The sequence below is a fragment of the Acipenser ruthenus genome, chromosome 10 (genome assembly GCF_902713425.1).
Source record: "Acipenser ruthenus chromosome 10, fAciRut3.2 maternal haplotype, whole genome shotgun sequence".
NCBI lineage: Eukaryota > Metazoa > Chordata > Actinopteri > Acipenseriformes > Acipenseridae > Acipenser > Acipenser ruthenus.
In genome coordinates, this window is record NC_081198.1 from 42,433,410 (window position 1) to 42,454,846 (window position 21,437).

General features: G+C 35.2%; 1 protein-coding gene across 5 annotated transcripts in view; it reads left to right on the forward strand.

Annotated features, from left to right (window-relative positions):
- Window positions 1-21,437, forward strand: part of LOC117406969 (potassium voltage-gated channel subfamily H member 7-like) — a 61,428-nt gene that overhangs the window by 7,507 nt on the left and 32,484 nt on the right. For all 5 annotated transcript variants that reach the window (XM_034011474.3, XM_034011483.3, XM_034011500.3 and 2 more), the window contains exons 3-4: window positions 13,693-13,848; window positions 20,456-20,890. In XM_034011474.3, coding sequence (XP_033867365.1) covers window positions 13,693-13,848; window positions 20,456-20,890 — 591 coding nt within the window. The remainder of the gene's footprint in view (window positions 1-13,692; window positions 13,849-20,455; window positions 20,891-21,437) is intronic.

Sequence of the window (21,437 nt, forward strand, 5' to 3'; positions counted from 1 at the left end):
TTTTTATTTTAGATCTTTAAATCTTTAAATATTAATTCCATATTATTTTAAAGCAATCTCAGACATTGTACCACATGAAAAGTAATATTGTTTGTTGTTGGGGTATTTTGATGATGTGTCCAGTAATGTAATAGCTGCTATTAGCATGCTTGCAGTACCTTCTCATAAATTGTCAGAACCGACTGTGACCCCCATCAGATTATTAATTTATAGCATTTATAGCATGCATATTCTAAACTAAAATTGTACAGAAATTATTCCGCTCTGTGGTCTTGTTTCTTGACCTGTAAGGAACACATTTATAGGCTCTTACATGGTTGTAATTTTAAATGTCTTGACTGATTTAGCCACTGGAATATTTCAAGAATACAGATTTAAAAAAAAAGATTTATTAACACTTAAAGTACCTTATCATTTAGTAAAACTATACCCTCCTGAAACTAAAATACATGCAATATGAGAATGCATATTAAAATTATATACAAACAAGTTTTGAAGCACAGCTAATCATTTTTCATTTGACACAATTTTAAAAACAAGTCTTTTTAATTAGCCTAAACAATATTTTAAATAGGGCCCTTTGTGTACCAATCATATGTCTGTAGTATTAGATTAGAATAGACCCCACATGACTTGAATAATTATTTTAGTAGTATCAAAGCAACAGACACAATGTCAGACTCCCATTATAGATTACTTTTAAAATGGTTTGCTATAATGTTTAGCCTTAACATTTTCCTTGTAATTGCCTGTTATCTAACATAATCAATCAGTTAGAAGTGGGTGCATTTCTTCTAAATAGCTAATATTGATTTGGGTCGTGTAATGTACATTGTTACTGTGCTTGCTAAATTTATAACATAACCATTAGCCACACCGTAGATGTACAAGCATTTATCACAAGACAATGACAACCCCATTCCTAGTTCTCCAGAAAAGAAGAAAAAAAAATACCCAAAAGAGTATATCGCTGTCTTTTGAAGGCATCTTTCTTTTGATAGTGTTCTTGACCTCTGTAACCTAATAATTAGTATGTGCAACAATGGTACAACTCAATAATACATTAATGCAAAGTGTATGAACTCTTTTAAATTGTGCACTCCTTCTCTTTTAATATGGATAATCTTACAAGTAGGACTGTATAATGCATGTATGCCAGTGGTGTTTTTACATTTCTCTTGAAATAAACCTGTTATCTTCTTATTTTGAAATAAAGGACTACATGGATCAATGGCATACAATACATACAATGCATATTATTAAATGACAATGACCTACAGTAGAAGTGTTCAGGGACCAGATTTTTTTTTTTTTTATAAAAATGATGCACACAAGGTTTACCCATATTGCAATGCTTTATAGTGATTATTTACCAAACTTGTAGTTGTTGTATAGATAATATTATTTCAAGCATCCTGCAGGCATAACCAAGTGCAAATTAGCATGTAAACTACTTAGGAGTGGCTACTGTTTTACTAAATCAGGATTTTTCCATGCAAAAAAAAAAAAAAGCCCTGGTCTAGTAAATCTTCCCCTTAATGTCACAAAACAATATTGATGTACTGAGATTCTTTATGAACATGTTCTTTAGAGCACTGTGTTCCTTGCAGTGAGCTTTCCTTATCCACAACTCGTACTGCCTGGTGGTGTGCAGATTTCTACAGAATAGCATAACGTCGCCATAGCAACAGAAACCCAGCAGCAAATATAGAATCATATTCTACCTCGGTCTAATTCATTGGCACACAGCATGCTTTCCTTTTTTTGGCTTGCAGGTCAGGGCCTGCAGGAATGATACATTATTTGTTTTTCTTCTCCAAATAAAAGGGGAATTTAAAAAAAAGTGCTCCAAGCAAAATCTATCTTATTTTATTAAACATTATATACCCGTGTGGCAAAGTGGCTGTAGTGCGCAGTTGTAGATGTGATGTGGTGCACAAGTGATGACCAACAAGTGATTGCAATATCCAAGCAACGTTTTTATTTGTAGTCCAGGTCGTTTGTGACTGTAAACAATAATCTCAGGCAACACAGCAATGTGTATCGCACTGTTTAAACTACAGGTTGCAATCCCAGAATAATATACACAATATTAAACACAAGACACATACACGATCACAAGTCCACAGTGAATGCTAACATGCAAGTGGTGTATTTACAATTGTGAAGTGTTGTCCGGGTTTGTGCTGGCCCTAAGCGACAGTTCCGGATCATGTTAGCTGTCTAATAAGTAACAAACAGTACAATTAGACTCGACAAAACAAACAAACACTGAACACTCACAGTTATTTTACACTCGTCCTTCCACGGTTCTCTCTTAACCATAACAAAAGGAACAGATCTCCTAGCCACGTCCCCTTTTGTACCTTTCCTTCTGGGGCGATGACTTGGTGTACCGTAGCTCCGCCCCCTTTCTATATGGCCGACTTCCATCTAACCCTTGGAATGAATTGTCTGACCATCCAGTCCGGGGCACTCTGTTCCCTTAAAACAGCGCCCTCACAGGTCGGGAGGGAATTTTATAACGAAGATTCATTCTTTCTCTGTCACAACCCTATATTCAGTTTTAAATCCCAAAAGGATCAAGCATTTGAGGCAACATTTTAAAGATTACAACTGCTTCCTTGTGATTTCATTGACTCAAGAAATTGTAATAGTATACTGTAATATTTTAATTATATTTTAATGACATTGAGGGATAATGTGCAGCGTACTCAAATTAAACCAGGAAAGCATAAATAAATGTAACATTGTAAATGTGTACTTGAGAAAATGTTTGCTGTGCAGGATTTACCGTATGACCCTCTGTAATAGCCTGCTATTGTGTACAACAGCAGTCTACTCGGCATATAAGAATAGTTTAATTCAATTTCTCATTCAGCAGAGGAGAGAAGAAATGCAAGGTGATATTACGTTCTGAGACTGGTGCAGCTTTCAGTTCTAATTTTATTATTATTATTATTATTATTTAGCAGACGCCTTTATCCAAGGCGACTTACAGAGACTAGGGTGTGTGACCTATGCATCTGCTGCAAAGTCACTTACAATTACGTTTCACCCGAAAGACAGAGCACAAGGAGGTCAAGTGACTTGCTCAGGGTCACACAATGAGTCAGTGGCTGAGGATGGATTTGAACCGGGGACCTCCTGGTTATAAGCCCCTTTCTTAAACCACTGGACCACACAGCCTCCCAATTATTAGAATAGAATGTTCATTGCCAGAGGTTCCAAAGTTCCTAGTTTGAAGATAAACACGTTCCTTTTGTTTCCGAGCAACATTTGTTCCTAATTTTACCCTGCCTAATACACAACTGAATGCATTTCTGCTGGGTAGAATCTGTAGTCAAATGCATTCTAGGTCCCATCACCTAAAAATAAATAAATAAATAAATAAATAAATAAATAAATAAATACAGAATATGATTTATAATAGAAATCCCAATATTCTTATAAACATATCGAGACTGAGCATTTAGACTAGATTTAAAGTAGTTTAGTTATATATCAACACAGTGCAAGTCAATCTCAGGTCAGATGTAAATGCAGAGTGGACCCAATACTGATTAAAAATTAAAGCTGCATTAGTGAGGAGAAAGCAGCACAGCCTAGAGAGGACAAAGAAAGAGTGAGGGAGACCACATTATCTCCCTCAAAGGCGACTGTGGGTCTTACATTCAAAGGTTTGTGACTTTGTCAGTGCTGTCAGTACCCCTCAGTGTGACATATCTGATTGCCTTGAAAGATGTGACAACAGTCATATACAAGATGGTCAGGCTTAATATTAACCAGGCATCAGTTACCTGTAATTAAAGATGTAATCCATGAGGTAATTCTCTCTATTACACAGTAATAATTGTACTATCTATTAGGTTAGGATTAAGGCTTAAGTTTTGGGCAATGCAATGAAATAGAATGCAACATGGCTGGATCAAAGATCTGTGGCCAGTTGCATAAAGACTATGTTTGAATTCTGCATGGGTACCTTATTTTTCTGTAATTTCTTCTGCTTTTAACCAGTGCTTGGCCGCAGCTCAATACAACTACACCCACACCCACACCCACACGGGTGTCCAGAGCTTGTGACTGCGCTGTCCTTTAGTAAGAAAACCCAGGGAGAACATATGAACATGGCTTTCACTTCCTTTACATCATATTGTTCCCCCAGTCTATTTCCAAGTTTTGAACTGAATGACAAATGTTGATGTTTAAAAGCATAATTCCTTTGGTCATAATTATCTTAACGTATTTTCTTCAGTTTTTTTATATTCAGTTTTTTTGTATTTTTAGATTTAAATATGATGTTTTGGAGGAAAGCATATGTTTTTTTTTGTACTGCAACTGAATGTTTGTTTTCTCACATTGCACCAGAAATTAATGTTTATGTTAATTATTGTTTATCGACAAGAGGATAATGTTATCATTTTTTTTTTCAGTTGAATATACATAGTCTAAAAAGTCTTATTGATCCAAAGTCATGTTGTGATGTTGGTGGCTGATTAGGAGCACTCAAAGTCACTGTAAATCCAAAGAATTCAATACAGCAGTAGGGTATTAAAAAGAAAGCTCTATTTCCTTGGTAAAGACGATCTCCAGGGTCTTACTGTGTTACCAGTGGCATCACCTGGGCTAAGAAGAGCAATTAAGCCTCTGCAGTTTAGGAAACATCCTTTGGAAATCTTAAATTAATTCCACAGGGCTTAAGCAGTCAACTTGTGCAGTTTTAGAAAATGCTTTTGATACTGAAACACAATCCATCTGAAACTCCAACAACTCAAACTAAATCTATGTTGCTTTCTTCCAATACACAGATGACTCAATGATAAAGAACCACTGCACAAAATGACTGCTTCAACCTCTCTCTGTGTGCATTGTGCCCTTTGTGTGGTCCTCTATTATATTTAGCTCTCCTTAAATATTCAACTGTAGGTTTATCATAGAAAAGGGCTTAAGAGATGCCGACCTTGAATACCTACTGTAAGTATCCTTGCTCATCTTAATAACAAAGTGTTCCAGAGGTGTTATACAGGCGCTGTATTATAGAAACAACCATTTTCACATCGTTCCTGATATTAGATAATAGATTGTAAATGCCCCCATCTTACCCTGTGGAAAACTGAATTTGTGGACATATTATGTTGAAAAATGAACCATACAAAATGTAATACACTTAACAATCCAGTTACATTTGTTTATTCGTTGGTCTGTATACAGGTATTAAAAGTCACGTATATACAGTTACAGATTTGATAAAGTTAAAAAATACACCTTTGTGTTTAAATAGCAGTTCTAACAGTTTGAACCTCACAGTTTTACCTTGCAGTTCTACCATCGAAACTGCCTGTCAAATACAATAAGAGACATCCTACACACAGCAGCTAGTTATAATATAAGACATAAAAAAATGTGAGCACATGACCTTAAACAACTTTGCAACAATTGTTTAACATATGCATTACAGGGATCTGTGGATAACTTGCTTAGTTACATTGTTTTAATTATTAACAGTGGAAATAGAATCTAATGAAATTTCCATCACCTTGAAACATGAACTGATCTCTATGCAGATATGTACAGCTATTTATATGTACAGCTATGACCAAAAGATTTGCATCACCTAGAATTTTAGGATTGAGACATAATTTAGATGTTTTATTTAACACCATGTAATCAATGAAACTACAAAATGATATTACCAAAGTCTACCGGAAGCCATAAATGTAGTATTTCATTTTAAATTTTGAAATGTCACATTTTAGCATTTTTGTCAGTTTTCTTGTTGAGTATGTGGAAAACTACAAAGCGGTATGTAATTCAATATGTTAATGTAACATTCAGAAGGTTTTATTTGACTTCATGAAGCATTTTTTTTTTATTATTCTATAGGGTGATTTGACTTTTGGCCACAGCTGTAAACAAGGGCAACTGTTTTACTTTGTAATAGATTACTACTAAAACCAGCTGTTACTCGTATTATACAAGAATCTGACAGATTCTTATCCGTTCTTTTACTACAATGCTGTTACGCCAAGTTTTGAAATTTTAACACCTACATCCGTACCAAAGAGAGAGAAAGCAGTGTCCTCCTGTTGAGTTGAAAATGTACTATTATTAGAACCAAACAAACATAAATGCCATTTTAAACAAACTCTAGTTATTTGTTTCTTGTTTTATTACATTAACAGGGAATTTTCACCTTTAGTGACAGCTGGAATAGGCAAAATGTTGACAGATTAAACAATTCAGAGCTTGACGAAGCTGTTTTGTGACATCACTACAAAAAGCCTGTTTTTCATACTGTACAAAAAAAAAAAAATAGCTTTGGAACACCCACACTCACTGTCATAAAGTCATACTAAAAGTGTAGAGATATAAATAAACAGATTAATTTGTGATGTCACAAGAACATTTTATTGCTGGGTTATGTGTCACCAAGCACCGTCTCATTTTCAGTAAATGTCAATTTGGACCAAGGTAATCTCAGCCCAGGTTGTAATGTTTGTAGAGAAATTTGCAAACATTTACACACAATTAAATCACAGTGGTGTCTGAAAAATAGACTGCCTTTTTAAAAAAAAAAAGATGTGAATGTTAGCACTTTTGACACTAATTCTCCAAGGGATAATTTGACATACATGAAAGACCAAGGTAAAGCAGTCTGATTGCTTCTTCTAGTTTAAACGATTAAGTTTGATGCTGTTGGCAGGGAGATAAAGCTGATGTGTGAATCTCAATTGCCATTCTAATTATATAATACAAGAAGGGAGCCAATATAACAAACTTCTCATGGCTGTATTTACACTTTTTAGATGACACGGAGGAGAGGGATATTTAATTATTAATGACACTGTGATTAAGTCAACAACAATTCCAGTTGGTATTTAAAAGATGCAAATCCCTGAGCCTCCTTGCAGCCTTGCATTGTTTACAATGAAGTCACCGTTTTGCTCTGTTAACTTCTCAACATTTTGTCGTTCAAGAAGAAAAACAAAAATGTTTTTTGCCTTTTCTGGTTTGTACTGCTGAATGCTTTCTGTTAAGAAAATGCCCTCTTCCATTACAAATTGGCTTTAATAGGCCTTTCTGCAGTAGGGCTTCTCTTTTTCATGTCCTTAATGAGCCACTGTACTTAAAACCATGGATGAATCACACATCCCTTGACTCTACATGAGTTGCCAATAGAAGCCACAAAGACATAGACAGCCCTTAGAATGTTAAATCACAAGCTTGTTAAATAAACTGAATATAAACCTGCAAAATACTGCCTCTGTTAAGAGAATATTCAGTAATTCAAATCAGACCCTTTGTGTACCAAGGTTTGAAACAAACATCTAAGAGTACAAGGAAGTCTTTTTCTGTTTATTTGAGACACTCATCTCCCACTGGGTATAACCCATGTTCTGAACTGTGGTGAAATCTGAAACCAATCATGAAACCGCTGCAAGTATTATTGATTAGTTCCTATCAAACAGACTGGACATTTTATTTTGTGAGGGGACTCAGGGATTTTACTATGGGTGATTTATTAAATGTGGATTAACAAAAAAAAAAAAAAGAATAATAATAATAATAATAATAATAATAATAATAATAATAATAACTTTTATCTGCTAAAATTGCTTTTTCGTGACTTAAATCTGCTTCCTTCAGTATGACATATTCCCAGGCTTATTACGAAAGCTTTAGACCGAACACAGAACCAAAAGAGAGCAGATAACAAAAGATCTCATTTAAATGAAACAAAAAAAGGAATTTGATTGATTCATTTTGTCAAGAAGATTCTAACGACAAGGCCATAGTTCCTCTTGTGATTCTTCTTTTTTCTAAAGACTCATATCATGTGAAAAATACAATTAAGGGTTATGGTTTCGAATGTAATTTTCATGGTGCCGTAGATGTCTTTGTAAAATGAATATCCTTTTTTTTTGGGGGGGGGAGGAGGATATGAGCAAATTTTGCAGTGAACTAGCATTATAAATCCTACACACTTTTTATTGACTATTTTTATTATAAATTGTATTACTGCATGTTAGTTGGAATCTGAAGTGACTCCAATGAGTTGTAAACAGTTGTTTTACTCAATTACATGTAGTAAGACAAACAGTGAAGAAGTACAGCACTGACCATTGTTGTGAACAGAAACATATAATTTCAAATTTACCTTTTCTTACATTTTCATGGAACATGATGTCAATCAATTTTGAATAAAATCATGGGATAAGAAGTATCAGAGAAACTAAAATCAAAATGAGATCAAACTGTTGACTAAAACGTCATACAGAAAACCCTAAACCCTGTCAGTCACAACATTGATAAAGCTGTGAACTTATGGCCCATTTTTTTATAAAATACCGAAGACAGGATACTTAAAGCCTTTTGGTAACAAATCATGAGACAGAGCCAGGTTGGAGCACCAATACCTGCTGTCACTGGATTCCTTGGCTTAGTTCAGGGAGTACCCAAGGAGCAATCACGTCACCTGAACTCTTACATGGAAATATGCAACAGCTATTCAGTAATAAAAAAAAAACAAAACACATATTTAGAAAGCAGCTGAAATGTTAAAATGGTGGCATTGTTTATTACTACCCTGTATTTTAGGTACAGGTATATGAGAAAAATACTGCAGAGTAGCACTCAGCTCAAGATCAAGCACTCAACACTAAATCAAGACGATGGACAACATATACACTGATTATAAACTGTTAAATATATGTTTTCAGAATAATGGTGTTTAAAATGTAATATTGCATAATTGAACTAAAGCCAAAGAGAACTGTGACTGATTAGACCTGGTTAAATTTGAGAAGCTCCTTTAATTATTGATTGCAGAAAGGCATGCCGTAGGAAACATACCTAGCTTCAGAGTGTAATTCCTGTAAAACAAATGGCACTGATGGCCATTTATTTGTAATGAATAGGTGTAATACACAAGGAGTCTCGTGTGAGTTTAACTGAGGTTACTGTAATGTAATCACCTAGATGCGTTGAATAAGCAGGCTTGAATTCCTTACAAAAAGGAATCCCCTCAGTTGAGAATGAGTCATTGTAGATGAAGAGCTGTCACACCGAAGGAATACTAATCAAGGTTTTGTTGGTAAAATCTATTTTACAGCTTACTGAATAAGCGCAAGCAATAATATATCTCATTTCCTTTGTTGGAGAAATCTCGGCTCTTTGCTTGTATCGCATACATTAGTTTAGAATATGCAGATAATTCAAAGTTAATGATATAGAGAGAAAAGTTACTGCTGCTTGCTGGTAAAAAAAAACAAAACAAAGAAAAAAAAAACATTGTGTGCTGTAGCTCAGTTTGAATCTAATGATTTACAGTCCTTCAAATCTGCCTGTCCTGCCATGCTTTCTCTACTATATTGTATCTACACCTAAAAGAATAAGCTTTTCATAAACTTTGAACATAAAGGAATCAATTAATGCTCTTAAGCAATAGCAATATTTTGATTGTTTGATTAAAATGCCATACTTCCTTGTGGCAGAGTGCCCCGACCCTGTGTGTAATTTGTGTTATATCTTGTATGTGGCATGTTAATGTTGTCTGTTATATGTATTATTGTTGTGGTGCATAGAGTGTGGGTTACATAACACAGGTGATGTAAAATGTATAATTGTATTTAGGCACGGGGATTGCACAATCACTTCACTTGCAAATTAAAATGGGTATTTGTATGGGGCAGGGAAGTGCACAATTAGTCCACATGCAGACTGTGCCGAGATTCAAGTGGATGATTGATTAGCAATCGAGTCTCAGCACAGCTGTATAAAAGAATAAATGTTTCATGCACACAGGGTTGGATGTACAGTGAGGAGGTACGGGAGAGAAAGAGGAGTAAAAACTAAAAAGCTAAAAGTAAACAATTGCTACGCGTGTAGTTTAAACTAGCACAATACTAGTGTTATGTTTGTCAGTTTGGGGTTTTGGTCATCGCATCGTTTTGTTTTGTGTGCAGAGTTTTGTTTTCTGCTTAAACCTTTTATTTTACAATAAACTGTCGCAGCAGCGCATTTCATTCACTCACCACTCTGTGTCCTTGCATTTCTTGGCTTGACGTAACCACCAGCCAGCCTGTTCACATTATTTTATTTAAGGAAATTTAAATAAAAATAATCAGTGAAAAGTCATGAAGTGGTAAACCTAGGCTTTGGTAAACCTAAACCAGCATTTTAAATCCATGGCTTTTAGGAATACTGTAGGTTGCATTTTACCATATGTAAGCAAATGAAGAAATTATTCTGATGAAATCAGACTGCTGCTGTCAAGACTCTTTGACAGATGTTCATTGAGAGGAAATACAATATTGTATCTAACAGGTGTTGGGTTGTGTTGGAGTAATTGCAATACGTAGAACTATAATATATATATATATATATATATATATATATATATATATATATATATATATATATATATTAATAGTAAAAACAGGCAAAACAACAAATACGTATTTAATTTTAGAAGTAGCTAAACACATTAACAAGAAGTGAAGCGGCCAAGTACATAGCAGATGATAATAAGATGCAGGGTGAGGCTTATTTGAATGCCATTATCTAATAAAAAAAGACCTTACCTCATAACATTCTCTAAAACCTCACAGTTTTAAACTGTACCACCCACATTGTTCTTTCTCAGAATGCATTGATTTGCAGGTATTATTACGCACTTGCCATATGTTTTCAATATTAAGGGGCATAGCTCTTTTGGAAACACCTTATTTATACTGCTTAGTACTGTACATTGATGGCACATCATGACAAACTTAACCCTATCATGCATGAATTATTGAAAATAGCTGAAAAATGTCGTTTTGGGAAATCTAATAAATATATTTTCATCGACATTATTTTCAATTTTTTACCATATGAGGTCATCATTGTGCATTTGTGTTTTCCATATGTCCCTATATAAAGACTAGAAGAGTTTTTTTTTTATCTGGCCTCATATGAGGTTGCCATGCATGAAAGGGTTAAGAGTGTATCTTACTGAACCTAATACTAGGATTGCAGTACTGCTGTGCGTAACAAGATACCGAAAATTTTAATAGATTTATTGCCACTGGGGTGGCAGTAAATAGCCTCTTCCTTTGTTTTTATAACATTGATAAATCCAACAGTAATGCAATTCAGAGAGGCAGGGAGCCTTGTTGCCTTTTGGGGATTGTGTCTATCCATGTTCTATAAATAGCTCTGCTGTCACACAATATCCACAATGAGGATAGTCATGCAATCTTTATTCTTTATTATTGTTTATACTATAACTTGGCTTGCAGTAAATTGATAGTTATCGATTCTTGCATATTTTTTAAATTGGTAATCCATGTTAAAGGTGTTTTTCTAGTATTCGGTTTCATTGATGAATACCCTGGGATGTATTGCACATCTTTGGAGCATTTCCATTGCTTTGGCAGGTTGCTCTAATGACTTGCAGAGGTTTAAGCTACCACACTGACTTTAACCAAAAATTCATTGTAGCAAATATCAGGTTCACAATTTGTTTCTTGAAAAGAAAATCTATTTTTAGTGCTGTAAGTTCTCCGAATTTTAAGAAATGATTTGGGTGAAGATCATTTCACTTCGTGGTGCAGTTCTTCAGTTTGAGATTTGATTATATATTGAGATTTTGACTGGTTAACGCAGGCAGGCGCATTACACATGGCAAGGTAATCACACACGAAAACGTAAGCCCGATATACGCTCCTTGCAAAGGAGCCAGCTTTTTTGTACAGCGGTATCAGCTCTATGCTTTAGTGGGAGAGGTCCTGGGTTCGGACCCGCCCTTCGCCTGTTTGTGGATTGCCTCGCCCTGTGTGATGTGTCTGCCTGTGTTAACGAAGATTTCTACAATATTATTATAATTTGTGCCTGATCGCACTGTTTCCCAGTTCTGGTGCCTTTTTGTCTGGCAGGCAATTATACAGTTTGCAAGTGATGAACCATATGGGAAAGAAATTGTTGCAAAAAATAATTCTATATACATAACATGTACAATAAAAATCACTTTCCTCATCCATGAACTGAATGACAAAACAGTACTGTAACAATATATTTTAGAACGTGACGTGTATGAGTAAGAAACATTTTTTTTTCACACCCCAAATACCAAAACACCCCAAAACTAGCTCTTAAAACAACAGTGTTGTCGCACCTGTTCATCAGATCAGTCAGTCCACCACTGGTATTGTTCAAACCTTGAAGATTATGTTAAAACATGGTCAGACAATGGTCGGCATGCAGCTATCGACACCAACAATAAGGCAAAAGAACTCGATCCACAAGCAGATGAAAATTTTAAGCATACTTTTAAGCGTACTGTAAATCAAGGTCAGTACAGGTCTATAAACAACAATGCTATCCCTATTTAATTGTAAGATACAGTACCTTTAGTTTACAGTACCTTTAGTATAACCTCTGATTATAATAGATATTTGAAAGTCAAAAATATATATTGATGTTCATGACTTTCCATTTTATGGCACTACTATCATTATTGTGGCTTTTAAAAAGTTCCAAATAACAAAAAAAAGATGATGGCTGTGTGCTATTGTTCAATGATAAAGATGCATAAAATCTTTATCACAGTTGTTTATTTTTATTTTTTATCTGGTACTTTTCAAAAGCTGCTAGCGTTTCAAAAGGATAGCATCACCATAATGAAAAACTAATCCTAGGGTTAATCCCCCAAACAGTTATATTGCTACAGAAGCCAATGAATGTTTACTCTGATAAAATATGACAATGGGTCAATTTTGCGTCAATGATTTATGTCAGTTATTTATTTATTTATTTTTTGTTGGAAAGCCCTGGATAATACCGTTATGGGTCTCAGTCATCCCCATATGAAATAGGTTATAAGGTCATCAAAATAGAGATTTTTTTCTTCACTTTCTCACCTTGTGGGTCATGCCATGCAGGGTCAGCTGTTCCTTTCCATGCACACAACACTTAGTCTGGAAACTTAATATATGTGTTATCAGCTGGAAATGGATATGTTGGTCCACTTCAGAAAGAAAGAAAGAAAGAAAGAAGCATTGATAACATAATGTTAAACACAAAAGTGCTTAGTTTTTATAGCTTGGGATCATCTATGATGAATCAATGTTTACACTATATAGAGTCTATGGGATCATTTGAATATATTGTATTTAATTGATGAAATCCAACAATAGAAAAAACACATTTATTATTATTTACCAGATGCCCTTATCCAGGGCGACTTACAGTTGTTACAAGATATCACATTATTTTTACATACAATTACATTATTTTTTTACACATTATTTTTACATACAATTACCCATTTATACAGTTGGGTTTTTATTTGAGCAATCTAGGTAAAGTACCTTGCTCAAGGATACAGCAGCAGTGTTCCCCACCTGGGATTGAACCCACAACCCTCCGGTCCAGTCCAGAGCCCTAACCACTACTCCACACTGCAATGTAATACATTTGTCATGGATTACAAATTAAAGCTAGTCAAATGACTGATTATTACATTGTCTGCTCTTTGTCCTATATAGGTCGGTTATTGTGACTGTACAAATATTTACCTTTAACTGGTTTTCTAAGTTCCCTGCTAAAACAACAATATACCAGCATGATGTGCCCAAAATAAAACATGTGGACACAATCACCCGAATCCAGGTAAGACCTTTTATTAACTCAGTATTTCTTTCCTTCTAGAATCCATTTTCATGTGCAACACTCACATAATCCCAGTGAAGAATCAGGAAGGGGTCGTGATGATGTTCATTTTGAATTTCGATTACGTGCTAGATGAGGAAACCAGTGACTCCTCAGAGAGACTGAACCACACCTCACCTGCCAAATCTGAACACCGTGAGTATGACATCCTCAAATGGTATCAGCATTCATTCCCTTGCATTGCTCTGCGGATTTTGTAAATACACATCTGGGGGTGTATGTACTTAGTGCTGTGCATGCGCAAATAGCAAGTTGCGCACGCACAAAATTGCAACATATGTATGAAAGGGAAATGCTCAGTGCATCTCAAAAAATGCGCATGCGCAAATTCATAAGGGCAACTCTGCGCTTCCGCAGCAAGATGCTCCAGGAAATATGTAGATAGGTCATTAGCATCTCATTAACCTCTGAGATGCTCCTGATTACATATGCAGACCAGATGTGCCAGTGCAGAATGATGTACTAAAGTGAGCATCTAATCGCTCCATTACTTGAACATGCTTAACTTTGCATCACTTAGGACTTGGCGTAAATGATGTGACGGGGCTATAAAGAGGTGTGCTTGTGTGAGTGTGTTCTCCAGACAGAGATAGTACGGCCCCGGAAAATTCACGCTATCACGAATTTCACAGAAATTGTGTATTTGACTGGCTACAATGAAAAATATGTATTTTATTTTCCTTGCAGTATTTGTTGAAGTGAAGTTTCTGTAGCCATGAGAACGATTCTGTTGACTGTCATGATCCCTTTGGCTGTGTGAAAGGGTTATGACGGTATTATACCAGCATAGATTGCGCAATTTCGTGCTGTGTGAATGGGTATTTTAAATAATGTTTTAAACGTCTCTGAGACGGCTCAGTGGCGGCATTTGTGTGTGAAAGGGGTATTGGATACGGTGCCGGGATTTCAAGCAACAGCCACACAATTCCCCCTTCAGCCAAATCCAGAGCCTACACTATTCTGATGTACAGTGCATTCACGTCATTTAAATACTCCCGCCAACATTCAGATGCGCAGGTGCAGTTTTCAACACTCCGCAGTTAATACATAGCCCGCAACTTTTGAGATGCGCACTTGTGCAGCTCAAATTAAATACGCACCCGCATCCACTTGCTCTTGCCAGCTCTTAGTACATAGGCCCTTGAGTGATTATGTTATCAATAACAGTAAGTTGTGGATCCTCATAGCTGCTTTAAAAAAATGAACTCATTGTTTAGGTTGTTCTTCTGGTTTAGCACACTACTAATGTTACAATAGTTGAACTGCAGCATTGTTTATTTACTTTCTTAGCTATTTGTCAAGGCCGTAAATGTTAACAGAATGGCATCCCAGTTTCCTATTTTAATTTTAAGGCGCCTTCACATTGACATTTGTTTGATAAAGAACTAGTGTAGACTAAAATTGCATTGCCAGACAGAGGGACGCTTCCATGAGCTTCCCTGTGTATTACTCACTGTGACTGCATTTCAAAGTGGTATAATCAAAACGGATTGCTTGCCACTACAACTGAGCTCTTCACAAATATGAGGGGAGCAGCTGCGGACTGCAAAATTATGAAAGAGTGTTTAAATGATCACACTATATATCACATGATATCAGCTTTTTAAAACAATTACCCATTTAGTAACAGCAATGTGGCAATTTCCAAAAAAGCTTTCAGGTGCAACTTAGATTTTTGCTCGTAGGGAATATCAAGTGTAGTTAGTAACTTAATTAAAAAGATTACCGGATGTCTTTCAGAATGGCTTTTTCTTGCTTTTTTTCCTTGTAAAGCGCCCTGGGATGCTCCTCATGAAGAGTGCTTTATAAAAGCAAACTGTATTGTACAGGAGTTTGGAATCTGTCTGTCTTCGGTCTTTAGCCATCCATTATACAGTAGCTAAAGTAACAAAAGCTATACTGGATATCAAAGCATTCACAATTTATGGACATAAAGGGAAAAATATCTAATTATTGCTATATGCAAATTGATCAGCTGGTATCCTAGCGACAGACAAAAATAGGTATACAGCAGACTCGGAGATCAATCCCCATGATTCTATTCAGTACAACAAACCACGATTTTCCTGGAACAAGACAAGAAACAACCTACTGTATATCACAGGGGTTCTTTCCCCAATGTGTAATAATAAACTCAAATGTAATTCATTTGTCTCTTTTTACTGAATTCTGTACCATAGTTAACCCGTCTGTACACTGCAGTCTGAGCATATTGATGGTACAGTTTGTTATATTACTATAAGAATACTAACCATATTAGAGAATAACAATGTTCTGGTGTTTTAGTACATCAAGCAGACTCAAGCTGTTCCACAGAACTACACAACAATCCAAACACTTTAGCCAAATGAAATTGTCCACATCCATCTCACATAATCACGCCTGTCATTTTTTTTTATTTTTACTTCACAGATTCTAGTATATATATATTTTTGATATTGCAGTTGCTCCAAAATGGCAGAAGGACTTTCTTTTAATTTCATTGCGTGATGTCTCTTTATATAAACATGAAATGATCTGCTCAAAGGTGGCTGGCTAGTCTCCATTTTGAACTTTTTATTTGGCAGGTGGAAATAGGATTATAATTCTGTGCCCTGCTGTTTATGAACTGGCTAGGCTTGAATCAGCTATGATGTTCTGTAGTTTGGTTTCATGCTAGCTGGTCTTGATAAGGAATTAGCAAGCATGATGCAGCTGGAGAGAAGATTGTAGCATCTGATGCTACATTTTATTACTGTGGATTTATACAGTTAAGCATATGTGTATCAGTACCTATAATCATTTAATTCCAGCATGACGCAAACTTTAAACCTGAAATCTTATTAGAAATGTTATATTGTGCCGAGTTCCTAAGTAAACATGTAGCTTCAACTGGCCTAGAATTACCTGAAAATGGCCTCTTTCAGGTATTCTGGTCCAGTTTGTAAAATATGTTGTGCTTCATAAAATAAAGCTGCGATCAATTTTGTGCATCATTCTATATCATTCTAGATAGAAAGGCTGTCAATGGTTGATTCAATAATCTTTTTTGTTCATTGAAGGTAGGAGAGGTTGATGGAGAATAAACATGATAATTTAATTATTACATTTTGTTGCTGATAGCAGACCTTGACATGGATGATTTTTTATACTTCAGCGTATAATATAGATTTGAATCCCTTATGTTGAAGTTTTCTGTTAAACTGATCATAATGATTTGTTTTCCTTGGTTTAAAGTGTCAGCTACAGCTATGGCCAAACGTTTTGCATCACCTAGAATTTTAGGATTGAGACATTATCATGTAATCAAAAAAAAATTATATCTCAAAAGTCTACAGGAAGCCATAATAGTAGTACATACTATACTTGGAACTAAAATTGACATATTTCAATTTTAGTTCCAAGTATATGTAAAACTACAAAGTGGTAGTTCAATATATTAACGTAACATTATTTAGCAGGTTTCTTTCAACTTTGCACACACTCTTGCAGCTGAACTACTACAAGACTTCAAAATCAGTAATGCAATATAACACAGTCATATTAGGCCATTGATGCAGAAGGATCGGTGTGCATCTGCAAAACTGTGACTTAAAGAATTTTTACTTTATAAAAAGAAAAATATTTAACAGTTTTAAAGAAAATGACACACATAAAGCAGTATAATACATACATGTGGCGGATTGTCCCGCCCCTATATATATTTATTATTATTTGTATTTTTGTTTGCGGCGCAGTTCAAAGCGCCGCGTATTTATTGTTTTTTTTATAATTTAGTTGCTCTCTCCTCTCCCCGTACTCTCCGCTGTACACTCTTTCCCCGAGCACGGACAGCTGCAGGTTCTTATATTCTGGTCGAGGGGTTAACTAGCTGTTAATTATCTTATTACCCCTCGGCCACAGTCTGCACGAGTTTAGTAAGGATGCGTGACTGTCAGCTAGTTAAATAATCAGTAGCTGATCAGCCACGCATCCTCACTGGGTTTTTAAATTATAAAAACAACAGCAAATACGCTGCGCTTTGACCTGCGCCGCAAACAAAAATACAAATAATAATAAATATATATATAGGGGCGGGACACTCCGCCACAATTCAATAAGACAATTACTAAAAAACTTCAATGTAAGTAATTTAAATACTGATTTGCTCAAATATTGATAACTGTTTTTCTTAAAATATTAGCATTTAATGAATATACAGGGGGCTGTTGGCCCCAGCCCCATGTGAGAACTGCAAGGTTTTTGTTTTTGTTTTTTACCCAATTTCTATTTGTGAATTCTGGAACTCAAATTATCCTATATTATCAATTGTGATTTAATTGTTTGAAATGGAAGCATAACAGTATACAGAAGAAATGACTGCTTGTTAAATGAATTCCCATTAAGCTCCCTTAATGAATGATGTTTACAATTCTAAAACCAGAGCAAGAACATTCTGTCATTATATATTATTAGGTTTCATTTAGTTTGCTGCTGAACTGTGTGTCAGGCCTTGTTTGGAAGATGTGTTGTAACACCTCAGCTAACACACTTTCTCAAAGTGTAGGCTGCAGTTTTAAAATATAAATTGCATTATCTTTGGAAAAAAATCTGTTACACTTCAGCTGTTTTAAAGAGGGTCTAGCTTAATGTAATATTTATAAATGCTCTCTAAAAAAACTTGCCTTAAAATATGCCTTAAAACAGTCCTTATAGTTTTTTTTATTTATTTTCTTATGACTTGCTTTTTAAAAGAAAAAGAAAAATGTATTTGGCCTAACAATCTTAAGAAATATATTTTGAAAAGCAAGTCAATGGCATATATTTTATTTTGTTCTGTTCAGTTGTGAAATTCATAGTCACAGGTATGAAGAGCCTCTATATACAGTAGTGTTGTGTACCTAATGCATATAGCTTTAGGAGACCAATTATATTTAACATACAGTATGGTAAAGTTGCTCTATTAAAGCTAAACTTGCTATAAATGAAATGTGTGTTGTGATATGCAGGCTACCATTGTAGCTATTTAAACTGTTATAGTAAATGTTATCATACAATTGAAATACAAGATTACCACAATTCTACTCTTATCACAGGCCCAGCTGTTCATTTGAATTGCTCCATAACTAGAGCAACAACAAAGAATGTACAGTATAAAACAATTCTCACTCCTGTCAGATGAGCGCATGATCAAAGGTTTTATAGCATTTGATTTCAAAATGATGAAGCTAAATTGGAAAACAGTTCCAAGGATTTTGTGCTTCTCTTGTATTAATCATGTATTTAACAATAGCGTTTGCTGCATCTCGCTCTTTGCTTGGCACTTTGTAATGCATAATGATTGATTTAAAAAAGCGGTAGATAGTTAAAGTATACACACACTTCAGTGGTATTTAATCTGTGTTTAACGGTGATGCACGTGTTGGCTAGTGATTGTTGTGACATTTGTTTTATGTGATATGGGAAAGAAACCCCTCAATAGAGGATTTGTATGGATCCTGTTGAATGAAGGCTGTTTTATATTTCCTGCGGTGGATTCATTTACATTCTTCATTATTAATAAAGGACTCAAACGTAATAGAGTTTCAATAGCCAGAATGTATAAATATAAAGTAGTAGCTGTGTTTTATAAACCAACAACATTATATATATTGTGAGATGGCAGAGAGGTTTTAACCCCCTCCCTGCCATCTCACAATATATATATATATATATATATATATATATATATATATATATATATATATATATATATATATATATATATATATATGTACATTTAAAATACATATATATAATACTGGAGTGTACAAAATTGAAGGCATATGAAAGAAAATCTGCACAAAAAGTTCAAGAATTGTAATTATACAAAAATTCTGTGGATGGTGTCATGATTATTAGTTTATTTAGCAGACGCCTTTATCCAAGGCGACTTACAGAGACTAGGGTGTGTGAACTATGCATCAACTGCAGAGTCACTTACAACTAAGTCTCACCTGAAAGACGGAGCACAAGGAGGTTAAGTGATTTGCTCAGGTTCACACAGTGAGTCAGTGGCTGAGATGGGATTTGAACCAGGGACCTCCTGGTTACAAGCCCTTTTCTTTAACCACTGGACCACACAGCCTCCCAATTATTAGAATAGAATGTTCATTGCCAGAGGTTCCAAAGTTCCTAGTTTGAAGATAAACACGTTCGTTTTGTTTCCGAGCAACATTTGTTCCATAGCACTGATTGATCACACAGACTGTGTTGTCTTCAGCAGTGTGATCATCACTGTTAAAGTGATGCGCTACTGAAAATGCAGTGGTGTTAATGCGAATGCTTCTTAAGTGTTCTACAAACCGGTCTGCTAAACGCCTTTTAGTTTCCTCAATATACAATTTGTTGCATTTCTTGCAGATAATAGGCTACTTTTCATGAACATTATACATGTACATGTAATATAAACATTACATTCCTATAGTAATGCGTAAGAGTTTTAATCAGGTTTAACAAATAACAACCTTTACAGTTTAACAGTTTAAAATGTGTTCTGTAATACCATGGTGTTTATCAATTACAGTAAACAGAATATTTACAGTAGCAGGGTGTATTTTCCAATTGAAGATGGAAGACCCCTAACCTTAACACTAAGTGCAAAAGTGAATGTAAATGTTCACAGAGGAATACAATACTGCTTTGGATTAAAGATTGTATTTACTGTTTATGAAATGTATGTTTTGCAAACCAAAAGGAAGCTTTCTGGAAGCGTTTTTTCTAACTTTTTTATATGTGTTTTCAGGTAAGGGGAGATTCTTCAGATTAAGACTGGCTGGTTTGAGACTCTTGGGTACAAGCAAGCAGTCCCTTCCACAGGAGGACCCAGATGCTGTTTTGGTCGATTCTCCCAAACAAAGTGATGACTTTGTTGCCATGAAGCACTTTAAATCACCCGCAAAAGAGAGTTGCAGCCCTTCAGATGCTGATGACACAAAAGCACTGATTGGATCTAGTCACTGCCCTGGACTGATTAATGAATCAGGACCTCTTGATCACTCTTCACCCAAACACCAGTGGGACAGGCTCTACCCTGATATGCTGCAATCGAGCAGATGTCTGACCCATGCCAGGTCAAAGGAGAGTATTTGCAGCATGAGACGAGCGTCATCAGTCCATGATGTTGAGGGGTTTAGCACCAACTCAAAGAATGTTTTCAGGGACCGACATGCAAGTGAAGGTATTACCATGAATGACAAATCCATGAGCTGATGCATATCTTTTTAAAGAGTGATCTTCAACCTAGGACCCACACTGAGGTCAAATTCAATGATGTAATTCAATGATGTAATAGGGTTATAGGTGGGGATATTAAAAGGTGGGAAAGGCAATGTTAATTAATGCAACTATTGCATGCATTATATTGTATAAAGTTAGAATTCACTTTTATTTTAGAATGAGTAACACATTTATTGTATAATGGATTATTGGTTGGTACATTGGCATTTGGCAATACAAAAATAACAATGTCAGAATCTACCAACAATCACATTGGTATAAAAGGGTTTGTTTGTTTATTATTTATATTAGTTTTTTATAGTAAATATATTACTGTTCTTTTTTTGTAAAAAAAAAAAAAAAATTAAATTGTTCTTTGCGTTATTAGCTGCTTCAAAGCAAATCATCTTTGATCACATAATCGTAATTGAAGTCATCAGTACAAGTACATGTCATCTAGCTTAGAAAGTCTTGCAAGAAGTGTCTTTAAATGCTAGATGACAGAGTAC